This window comes from Miniopterus natalensis, chromosome 18, assembly GCF_054644295.1.
Source record: "Miniopterus natalensis isolate mMinNat1 chromosome 18, mMinNat1.hap1, whole genome shotgun sequence".
In the NCBI taxonomy this organism is placed as follows: domain Eukaryota; kingdom Metazoa; phylum Chordata; class Mammalia; order Chiroptera; family Miniopteridae; genus Miniopterus; species Miniopterus natalensis.
In genome coordinates this window covers 24,567,781-24,579,815 of record NC_142098.1, presented here as the reverse complement: position 1 = coordinate 24,579,815, position 12,035 = coordinate 24,567,781, and the positions used below count along the sequence as shown (strand labels likewise).

General features: G+C 42.6%; 1 protein-coding gene across 1 annotated transcript; it reads left to right on the top strand.

Annotated features, from left to right (window-relative positions):
• The first annotated feature begins 1,834 nt into the window (after window positions 1-1,834).
• On the top strand, window positions 1,835-10,913 carry TAT (tyrosine aminotransferase). Its single transcript, XM_016197724.2, has 12 exons — window positions 1,835-1,892; window positions 2,484-2,730; window positions 2,881-2,985; window positions 4,487-4,554; window positions 5,411-5,569; window positions 5,773-5,911; window positions 6,342-6,394; window positions 7,149-7,301; window positions 8,133-8,261; window positions 8,585-8,668; window positions 9,381-9,479; window positions 9,903-10,913. Exons 2-12 carry the CDS (start codon window positions 2,496-2,498, stop codon window positions 10,041-10,043), a joined length of 1,365 nt encoding a protein of 454 aa, XP_016053210.2. The 5' UTR covers window positions 1,835-1,892; window positions 2,484-2,495; the 3' UTR covers window positions 10,044-10,913.
• Window positions 10,914-12,035: the final 1,122 nt, after the last annotated feature.

The window sequence follows — 12,035 nt, the reverse complement described above, 5'->3', positions numbered from 1 at the left end:
TGAAAAATATGTATATAGAACAAGATCCCAACTGTATGGGAGTAAAATAAGAATGTTGGTGGGGTTATAAATGCTTTTAGCTTTTTTTCTGATTTTCTTCAGTACAAATGCATTATATTTTAAATGGAGGGCAGTGGAATAAAAACATTTAGAAAAGAATGGGCTTCTCTCTAGACGAAATCTGTGTGCTTTGGAATCAATACCATGTTCTCACTGTATTGGCTACTACAAAAGGCCAGCCCTGTCTAGCCTGTGAAGTATGCTCCTGTATATACGTTTAACTGAATTTACGACGACAAACAAGCCATCGGGTGTCCAATAGCAGAGTTGACTCAAGACTCTCCTTTTCCGTATCTTTGGACATTATGGAGACAGGGTTATGTATTCACCTTTTGAAACAGAGCCGCCTCTTATCTAGCTTAGGGCTGGGGGCTCCAGCTTCAGAGCTTGAATTCTGTTTGCCCAGGTGGCTTCCTGCCCTTGCCTGGGGCTCCTGCCACTCTGCTGGTGACATGACGGGCCAACGCAGGAGCGGGAGAGAATGCATTAGACAAGCTCTTCACAGCCTTAACAAATGCAAGGGCCAACAAACAAAAGGTTATTCAACCCGCCTGGAGACTGGTCACCGTCACCGAAAAGTAGATGGAGGAGAAAGAACTAGATAATGGCTCTTCATCTCCCAATAAACAAACAGACAGAATCTGAGCCACGGGGTCACTGGGGTTTCTCTTAACCCTTGAATGGGTTGCATTTTTCACAGGCTCACAGGAATGCTGAGATCTCTGCTGTGCTTGCTTAGCAACCTTGTTTTGTTTAGATCTCACCTGACACCTTATTCTTCCAGTAACCCCATAGCAGGTGAATGAAAGAAATTCCCAGTATAAGAATAAAATTGCGCAGGCTTCGGTTGCCTGGAAGACCCCATGCTTTTAAGATATTTGTTAGGGGGGCCTTGATTTACTTCAGCTGCCCAGTTTGTTCTGACTGGCATAGAACTTTGTAGACTGACGGGGAAAAGAGCCCCAGAGGTAGGAAGTAAACAAATATGTTGTGGAAGAAGTTGTAGAGCATGATCCCATCTGTGCTTTGAAAATCTGTATGTATCTATGTATCTATCATCTCCCTCCCTCCCTCCCTCCCTCCCTCCCTCCCTCCCTCCCTCCCTCCCTCCCTCCCTCCCTCCCTCCCTCCCTCCCTCCCTCCCTCCCATCATTGCTCCTTCTTGGTGAATTGGTAGAAAAGGCCATATTGTTACCACTGCTTGCCCCCGAGAATGATAGCAAAGTGCAAGGAAGGCCTCTCACTTTTTACTCTGCACATTTCTGTACTGTTAAAATGTTAGGTTAGGGTTTTTTGTTTTGTTATTTATTTATTTACTTACAATTTTAACACTTCATTAAAGTTATTGGGGTGATGATGGTCAATATGAACATACAGGCTTCAGGTATGGTTAACAGATTGTTTTGTAACAAAAAAATTTAATAAAAATTACGTTATAGCCACAGCTACCCCTCTGACAGTCTTCTCCAGCATCTCACCAACTGCCTAGAAAGAGTTAACAGAGAATTCCAGGTGTTTCATGAGGACAAATCCCGCCCCCCCCCCCCCCCCCCCCCCCCCCCCCCCCCCCCCCCGATTTGGTCTGTGGGGGGTGGGAGTAGAGTTAGAGGTGAGAAGCAACAAAAAGTGAAAAGGGGAGGAAAGAAGAGGGCTGGCTGCCCAGGTCTCAATCTGACCAATAGCAGAAAAGTTTCAGGCCCAACGCCCATTTGTGGAGAGTATTTCAGGAGTCAGGAATTGCATCTGAGTTCACTGTCACTTGTCAAAGAAGAATTAAGACAGCTTTCCGGTTTGGCTACTTGGAGGCTGCTTGCTTCTCCTTGACTTGAAAGGTAAAATTTCAGGCCTCAGCTAATCTGGTGGTGGGGGTTGGGTGTATGCTTTTTCCTTTGTGGTGTATTGACTTCTTTTTCCACAGGAAAGGTGCTTATAGGATAGTGCTTTATTTTTACCACCGACAATATTAACACTAAATTTCTTGGTTCTTGTTTGCAGAAGGCAAGATACAGTCTGTTGATGTGTTAGGGACACATTTTTCTTGGACAGGCACTGCATAGGAAAGAGGAAACACATATTCTTTGGTTGTGTAAGAGTTTTCATGTCATTTGTCCTCAGTTTCACTGATATCATAGTTAAGCTTTTATGAGGACTAGGGTTGCACGTCGCGAATCCCGCCGTTATCAACAGAAGGCTCTCTGCCAACGTTATAGGATGGGTTCTTGCTTTAGTTTCCATCTGAGCAAAAGGTCTTAAAACTCCCCTCATTCATAACACAGCTACTCTTCATGAGAAAGCAGCGAAACAAAGAAAAAAGTTTGGAAAGAGATGTCCAATGAGGTCACCCCTATGTTTAGGTCCAAATATAGCCACCCAAGCTGGTGCCCTGTGCTTAGTGTCGCTGCGACCTCCTTTTGTCTCCACAGACTTTGCTAGTGATGGATCCATACGTGATTCAGATGAATGGCAGCGGCAACCTCCCCTCCGTTGTGGATGTGCATGTCAACATCGGGGGGAGAAGCTCCATGCCGGGAAAAGCGAAAGGCAGGAAGGCCAGGTGGTCCGTGAAGCCCTCGGACATGTCCAACAAAACTTTCAATCCCATCCGGGCCATCGTGGACAGCATGAAGGTGAAGCCAAACCCAGACAAAACCGTGATTTCTCTGTCGATTGGTGAGTTGGGGCACTCGACTAAGGGGTGGTCATTGTTCCTCTCACCCCCGTCCTCCTGGGCTGATGGGAGAAGATGGGAGTGGAGGGTGAGTCTGAGCACTGGGCATGGAAGAGTAACCTCTTGGTGGCTTTTTTTTCTCCCATGAAAAGGGGACCCTACTGTGTTTGGAAACCTGCCTACAGACCCAGAAGTTACCCAGGCAATGAAGGATGCCCTGGACTCGGGGAAGTATAACGGCTACGCCCCCTCCATTGGTAAGCTTCTCCCGAGACTCTAAGTGGTGGCTTCCAAGTCTTTACTGCTCTTCCAATAGGAATGAATTTCTAGCATTCTCCTTGCTTTCCCAATGCATAGTTCCTAAGGAGAGGCCAAGATAAACCGGCCATCTGGATTTGGGGAAAGGGGTCTTAGGATATTTAAACATGAGCTTCAAGGTCCAACTTCTTTCCTGGCTTTCTTTGACATACTGGCATCTCCCCTCTAGGCTCCCATCACATACTTATTTCTCAAATAATGCTCCTATCCTGTCATTGCTAATTCTCAAATGAAGGCCTTGAACTTGGGTGTAGCTGCTTGCTCACTGAGCCCTCTAGGTCCTAAGTTAAGCTGCTTGGCTATATTTCTCCTTCTCTGTGTAGTCAATGCTTGTTTTAATTATGGTCCTGATCTCACTCCCAATAAAGTTGTAGTTGTTTCATATTAAAGAGAAATAAACAACAAAGAATAGACTATCCTATTGAAGAATAGAAGGTTGCTTCTGACAGAATTATTCTTATTTAGGTTTAACTCTCTCCATCTATGAGACATTTACATGCTAAACATTTTGGTAAAATAAGTGATTCCTTGACTTTGTTTCAGTGTCACACATTTTCCTCCCGTGTTTATGTGCACACAGAAACGTATTCTTAAGGCAGAATAACAATTCAGTTTCATGCTAAAACAGAATTTTAAAAACACTTCAAAGAGGTCTCAGGGACATGATTTTTAGGTAGATTATTTACATTTTATAAAGTCTCATACAACAAAAATCAAAACAAAATAAGACCAAAAGTTAGGCTATAAAAAAAGCTTGTAGTGACTTTTATAATCAAAGCATTAGAGAATTGATTCAACCTGAAAAACCAAAGCCAACTCTCTTAAATATTCAAAGGATCTGAACACTCGAACCAAAAAACACACAAAATAATAATATAAACTATATCTTGGAAAAATGCTCTTCTTTATTAGTAATCAAAGAAGTGCTGATCTCTATAACTTCAAGAGATCCATCTCTACCTGCTAAATTAACAAACACTATAAAATATTGCTTCTCGCCTTGCTAACCAGAGACGATCTTTTTGAAGAGCAGTTTTGCAAAACATGATCATTTGCATGCAACTGTCTATCCTTCAAGATTGTAAGCCAGCATTTCAAAATAATGTATAAGACTATGTTTTAAAAGAAAAAAGTTGTACAGAAACACAAATAGGGATATAATTTAAAAAACTTAAAATGGACCCACTGTATCACACTCTTATATTACAACTGTTCATAGTTTGGGGAGCTCTTTCTTGTTATTATTTATATATTTGTGCTTATTTTAAAAATTTCGAATATAAAGTTAATCTCCTTTATCTACAACGGCCGAGAGCTAAACTGAGTAGTATGCACTCTGAGCAGGGACAAAAGGAGGCCCTGAAGCTCTGTGACTCTAGGCTATAGCTGTCAGTTGTGGGGTGAGAACTTCCAGCTTCCTCCTGTGCTCCTTTCCTTCAGGTTACCTGTCCAGTCGGGAGGAGATTGCTTCTTACTACCACTGCCCCGAGGCGCCCCTGGAAGCTAAGGTGAGCCTTAGACAAGGAACCAGCTCTGAAGCAATATTGGGCAAACTATATATCCTTTTCATTATTTCTGTTCCACAAATAAGGGTATCAGGGGAACAAAGGCTGGAGATGGTTTCCCTTTAACAATCGGAGGACTTCCTATGTAATGGGGACACTAATCAGTATTTAATGTCATTCCAGTATGATAATGACATTGCATACAGCTTATGTGGTGTCTGTCTCAAGGAGGCTCAAAGGACTCCCAGGTCACTCTGTGTTTGAGTCTCTGCAAAAGATCATTGAAAACCAGTAATTCACAAACGCCAGAGAAAATTTAAAAATTTTTTTATTTTTACCAATAGGTTCTTTTTAAAATTTGTAGCTTCCCTCATCCACTTTAGGAAGACTGATCTACCACAACATACTGAATTGATGGCAATGCCAAGTATAAATGCCACCCTCACCTCTTGTTTACTGTGTGGAGTCAACATTTCTTAACATAAAAGGTGCCCTTCATCTACATTTCAGAGAAGAGCCAGGCTCCAACTCTCTGGTCAAAAGTAAATAAATAACCAGGCGAAAAGACCCAAGGTCATAATGATCTGTCATGGAAGTTGGCTGAGTCACAGCTGACCTATCCTTTTTTAAGTGGTTTATTTCTTTTAAGTGGCCAACATGTTCAACCACCTTTAGATAGGGACATATATAAGCATGTTAATTTCTTTCATTTTTGGCTTAGTACAGTCCCTACTACTTTACTTAGAACTTGCAAAAGTAAGCTTATCTTTGTTCCCCACACACCCATCTGACAATTTCCTTTCTCCTGTTGCAGTTGGTACCACTAACAAAATGAACCTTTTATTTTTTTTCTTTACAGGATGTCATTCTGACAAGTGGCTGCAGTCAGGCTATTGAACTGTGTTTAGCTGTGTTGGCCAACCCAGGGCAAAACATCCTAGTTCCGAGACCCGGTTTCTCTCTCTACAGGACTTTGGCTGAATCTATGGGGATTGAGGTCAAGCTCTACAATTTATTGGTAAATGACTTTAATTTTAGACACAAGTGCTCGAGTACTACTTTGTAAAAATATATGAGCATTATCTTAGCAGAAAAAGATCTGGAAGTGGGTGGCCCAGACTGCAGATACATTTTATTATTTATATTACACCATTGAGTTAAATGAGTAGTCCCCCTAAATTTTTCAGAATCATCTTAGTCTCACCCTTTCTTCCTCCCCAGCCAGAGAAGTCTTGGGAAACTGACCTGAAACAACTGGAATCTCTGATTGATGAAAAGACAGCTTGTCTCATTGTCAATAATCCATCAAACCCCTGTGGGTCAGTGTTCAGTAGGAGTCATCTCCAGAAGATTCTGGCTGGTGAGTCCAGCACACTTTACTTGACAGGGGAGGAGATGGGGATGTAGCCCTTCGGCCATTTCTTAGAATGAGAAGGAGCCCGCCAGTAAGCCCCAAGCCTGGGGTGGAGGTCAGGGAGCTCCGCTGGGGTCTCTAGTGAATAGTGTGACCTTGGAATGGTAGGACTTGCCTAAAAGAAGGAGAAAAAGAGGAAATACTTGCCACTCTACCACTCCCATGATGTAGAAGAGAGGGCCTGAACTATCTAGTTAATTAAATGGCAAATTTAGGCCTTGTACCCCAGAAGAGTGTAATAAGAACTTACAGTTCTTAAAGAGGAAGACGAAGCACAAAAACATGAAAGGCAGAGTATGATAAGCCCAGGTCAATAATAAGTGCAAAGTCGATAGGCAATGCACGTTAACAATTTCCATGTTTCTTTTCTTTTCAGTGGCTGCAAGGCAGTGTGTCCCCATCTTAGCTGATGAGATCTATGGAGACATGGTGAGTCTTGGGCAGGAAATCTCATGGCAATAACCTCCATTCCAAATTATTTCGTGGGACCTTTCGAGGTGGCATCTAAAATAATCAGAAGCAACTCCTAATCATTTCAACACAGCAAATCAATATCCCTGCACAAATACGTAGATCTACGACTCCTCAGCAGGTTGTCTGAAATCCAGAAAGCTATGAAAAAAGTCCCAAGATTTTTGGAATTCATTTGGTGGCAAAACCTGACTTGGCTGATATAAAGAATTTGTAGATTTCTATTTTTCTCACTTACGGATCTGTATAAGAGTGTAGGGGAAAGGGCAGAAATTTAATATTCTTGATTACGAGTGCCATCCCAGAGTGCTCTGGGGTGTTACATAACAGATGGTACATGTGCTATATAACCTTTCTAAAATCCAAATAATTCTGCAACATATTTGGGCCCATGTGACAGGAATGACCGTGGACCCATATGATATTTTTAAATCTGGAACTCTAACAGCCATTCATTCTCTAGAACTGGCTTTAAGGGGTTGTCCATATTACAGGGGTAGGGTCAGTTTCCTCATTTTAGGCTTCCTTTAATCGAGACCATGCATCAGGTTCAATGTTGAAGCCTCTTGGGAGCCCAATCATGCTTCAGTGTAGGGATGAGTGAGCCCCCGAATCCGGGGCCTTGCCCCTGATGATATAAGGAAAAGTGAAGGAGGCATGGGATTTGGAGGAGAGCAAGAAGACAACTACAACAGGCTCTTCTCCTCCTCAGGTGTTTTCGGATTCCAAATTTGAGCCTCTGGCCACCCTCAGCAGCAATGTCCCCATCCTGTCCTGTGGAGGGCTGGCCAAGCGTTGGCTGGTTCCTGGCTGGAGGTTGGGCTGGATCCTCATTCATGACCGAAAAGACATTTTTGGCAATGAGGTGAGAGCAATGTGGTATGTCTCACTGGGATGTATATTTACTTTGTGTGCATAGTGGGTAGGAGGCGGGTGTTTTGTGTTTTTCTCTTTCTTCCCAGCCCTGTAGTTCTGGATGCCTGGAGAGGTGTCAGGTAAAGATGGTGCTGCGTCCTCTCCAGGTTGTTTTTCTGCACCTGGCTCTGTGAAGAAGTTGCATCTGTCTCCAATTTTTGGACCAGAAAAAAGGAAAGAATAGCAGTAATACACCTAATATTGTTTGTAGGTGTACAAAGTGCCAGTACTTTATATATGTTATTATTATGTTTTAAAAAATATACCTTTATTGATTTCAGAGAGAGGAAAGGAGAGGGAGAGAGAGAGAGAGAGAGAAACATCAATGATGAGAGAGTCATCGATCGGCTGCGTTCTGCACGTCCCCGACTAGGGATCGAGCCCGCAACCCAGGCATGTGCCCTGATTGGGAATCGAACTGTGATCTCCTGGATCCTAGGTCGATGTTCAACTCCTGAGCCATGCCCGGCAGGGCTAGATATATATTATTTTAATTTAATCCTCCCAACAACCCTATGAGGCCAGTATTCGTATTATCTCCATTTTATAGATAGTTGAGAAAAATGAGGCACAGAGACGTTGTATAATTTTCCCAGAGTCACACAGCAGGTGCATAGCAGAGCTGGACTACAAACGCAGGTGGTCTGATCTAAGAACGACACTAGGCACCATCACTTCTTCAGAGATATAAAAACTGATAGAAAGAATTGTCATAACCAGAGTTCCCAAAGCCAAGATGCTTAAGAAAGGCTAAATAATGTGTTTGCTGGGGGGCTTTTAGATCCGAGACGGGCTGGTGAAGCTGAGTCAGCGGATCCTGGGACCCTGCACTATTGTCCAGGGAGCTTTGAAAAGCATCCTGCGTCGCACCACTCAAGAGTTCTACCAGGATACTCTAAGCTTCCTCAAGGTAAGGGCATCCTGTGGCCTTTCACTTTGGGGGTCAGGGAAGGCCATCAGTGGAATTAGGAATAATGGGTCCTCATTTCTGGAGCAATGTTCCCTGCTGGTGCTTCCAAAGCAGGAAGTGGCATCAGTGCAGGTGTCCACCCATACATTTCTGACTTCCGGCAATTCCTCTGCTCCTGGTCCAAAGTTTCATGTGGCAGGTTTTTTTCTTGTTGACTCCTTATGCCAGTAGGGCAAACTTAGGTTCCTTGACCTTGATGTGGGCTCTCCTTTTAATGACTTGTTTTCCCTTTTACTTAACTTTTAATCTGCTTTCTCTTGTAGTCCAATGCTGACCTGTGCTATGGGGCGTTGGCTGCCATCCCTGGACTCCGGCCAGTCCGCCCTTCTGGGGCCATGTACCTCATGGTAAGAATGTGGGTGGCAGTCACTTCTGGTAAGGCAAAGGAAAGCCGGTCTGCAGGGCTCACAAAGAGTGAGGCTCCTGAGCCAGTCAGTCTAGGAATTACCTTGCTCTGAATTGTTCTCCTGACATGATCTAAGCTCAGTGTTTAAAACCAAACCAAACAAAACCCTCTTAAAATGAATTAATTCCTTAATATACTCACTTGATATGTACACAGGGGGAAGAAATAAGACATAAATAAGAGGCTTTCTACACCACTGTAGTTCTCAACTGGGAATGATAGGTCCCCAAGGAGTGTTTGGGAATGTACGGGAATTTTGTTTGTTTTCAGAATGACCAGGGGGTGCTGTTGGCATTTTGTGGGCTAGGCATGCTAAATATCTTGCAATGGGTGGAAAAGTTCCCTGTAATCAAGAATTGCCTGGCCCATGAGACTAATCATTTCTTTTTTGAGAAATACTGGCATTCTATTTTCAGCTTTCATTTATCAGCATACAGGAAGGAACCCTTCAATAAACTGTTAATATAAACATATTCTCTTTTCATTGTGAAAAATTCCATGAGCTTAAAAGTGCTAGAACTTATTCATCAAATTAGTTATCAGTTGTAGAGTTCCAAGATACTTTTTAGAGCAGTCCCTACCTTAATTTCTGGCATAGGCAGTTGGCCTATTTTCCCTCCTGATAAGTTTCTCTCTCCTTGTTACTGGTATAGGTTGAAATTGAGATGGAACATTTCCCAGAATTTGAGAATGACGTGGAGTTCACGGAGCGGTTAGTTGCTGAACAATCTGTCCATTGCCTCCCTGCAACGGTGAGTGCTTATACATCTCTCAAGACATTCTCAACAGCTTCTGGAGCCTCTGGAGCTCTCCCTGAGCTTCTCTTTAGCCTGACCTTTCCTCCCCCAACAAAATGTATTCTCATTTGATAAGATTCAAACTGACGTGTCTCATGGCCTCTACTTAAAATTTGGTTCTCTCCATCGTTATCCCATCCGTACTGGGAAGAAAAGGTGTGGTGGGACATTCCAGATGAAATCAAGCTTGTCCCAAATGAGTCCCTTTTAAGATGAATTAACTCAGTTACTGACTTAGTGTCCCAATGATGGGAACTGAGTGGATTGATAGCCTTGAGTAAATGGGGCTGCTTCTTGCTGATGAGGGCCCTGGCCATTTTAGGGTGGTCCAGTACCAGATTCAATTGCTCTGAGAATAACAGACTCTTATTTTTGCAGTGCTTTGAGTACCCGAACTTCTTCCGAGTGGTAATCACAGTCCCTGAAGTGATGATGCTGGAGGCCTGTAGCCGGATCCAGGAGTTCTGTGAGCAGCACTACCACAGTGCTGAAGGGAGCCATGAGGAGTGTGACAAATAGGCCTGAGTCCATGCTCCTGAGTATGTCCCATCCAGAGAGGGCAGGACTGGGCCCTGCTGTTCCTCAGGTTGTCAGGTGCCTCTACTGGGAGAGAGGCCTCAAAAACACATCGATAGCTCAGAATTGCCCCTGCTTTACCCTAGCTGTACATATGCACACTCTGAATCCCAGATTCTTCTCTCACTCTCCTCTGCTGGAGTGACTAATTCATTAATCTGCCCCTTCCACAATGACTTCCTCCTTTTTTTCTGAGTGTATCAGGTGAACAAAATTTACCAGCAAGCAGTAGAGGCAAAAAAAAAAAAAAAAAAAAAAGAGAGCTCAGGATGAGAGAAACAACAGTGAGAGAACTTGGGCCCCCAACCATTTCCTCATACTATAAGAAAATACTCCCTCTAGTCAGATCTGAAACTCAACTCTGTTACTGCCTAACTTCAGGTATACCTCACTTTATGCAATAGTTTTAATGAAATAAGTTGGGGACATATGTATTTGGTTAATTATATTCTAAATGCATTAGGAAACATTGCTAATTCGAAGAATCCCTTACAGAAACACTTTTGTTGGTTTTTGGTAAAGAATTGTTTTGTGATGGAAATAAATATCCTTTAATTGATTGACTTTCTAAATTTAGGTATGTATCAAGCTTTCTTAAAATGGAGACATATTTGTACTAAAAAAAAGGAGGAATCATAGGACCTTCCAGAAACACTGCTCTGTAAGGGCCACAAATATCCCTACTTGTCATTGTTATAGAATCATTACTACTTTGCCTGTAATGTTAATATTGATTTATTGATATATATATTATATTATCTTTTCGTATGTTTTCTAAGAAACATTTATATGGACAAGATCCTTTATTTTGGCAAAGGCATAAATTATTGTTTTTCTTTTTTTAAAAAAAATAAAATAAAATTTACTAAGTATGCTTTCCTGTTATTTTTATTTTTTCCTTCTGTGGGGAATTTCTATCCCTAGGTGCTGCTCACTGCTCAGTCTGATTGATGCCTTACCACCAGGTTTCATTTATTTCTTTGAAGATGTACTGACATTTGGAGTCACTTAAGAAACACTATTCCTAAAACACTTTATTTGGGAGCTCAATTTCTGGCTTCCTACTTACAAAGAAGGCAAACTAAAAAGCAACATTATTAACTTCTGGCCTTAGACGTCACACTTTCAACTTTTTGGATCCCCAATCTCTGGTCCCAATTTCCTACAACTGGTCTAGATCCACTAACCACTCCCTGGGGAATGAAGGTGAACTGGTTCAGTTAACCCAGGGAATGAGAGGTGCCCAGCCAGAGTCTTTTTTCACTATGAGCTTTTCTTGTGCAATTCCTCTTAGGCACAGCTGCCTAACTTCTTCCTCACCATTTCCTTTAGAGGAGAGCGTCTGAAGTTACCTTGCAAGGCTGGGGGCAGAAATATACCATCATCTGTCCGGAGATTCCTCACTAAGGGAAGTTTTCCTTATCTTAAAGAGGAACTTCAGGGCTCAACACTGCCAGTCAACACCCAATTAATTTCCTTTACAAAAATAAACACCCATGTCCCTGTTCAGCGAGCTCACACTAAAACTTACCTTTCCATTTTCTTCAGCAAATCCAAAAGGAATAGACAGTGATTGAGATGATAAAGACTTGTTTCCTGTATAGGGCCACTGCTGATAATTTTCCGAAAATGCCTGGCTCCTCTTTTCCTGTATCCTGCTGCTTCCCCAGCCCCAAAGATCTCCGTCCGGACATAAACAGGAAGACTTGGCGGTTTATACAAGACCTTGTTTCTTCAAACGCACATAGGTTATCAAACATTACTGAATTCTACTCAGACTTCTTAAATTTCTGAATTTCCTTGATGTCTACATTTTGACATCAAGCATTTATAAAATAATACATGCACACTGGACAAACGTCAAACAATGCAACCCGCCCCATCCCTCCCCAAAAAACCCCACTCTTCAGGCCTGTCCTCCAGCCGCCCAGTCTC

Coding starts and splice junctions, on each gene's coding strand:
- TAT (XM_016197724.2), top strand. CDS start 2,496: ATGGATCCATACGTGATTCAGATGAATGGCAGCGGCAACCTCCCCTCC. Junction 2,986..4,486: donor CGGCTACGCCCCCTCCATTG/GTAAGCTTCTCC, acceptor CCTTTCCTTCAG/GTTACCTGTCCAGTCGGGAG. Junction 4,555..5,410: donor AGGCGCCCCTGGAAGCTAAG/GTGAGCCTTAGA, acceptor TTTTCTTTACAG/GATGTCATTCTGACAAGTGG.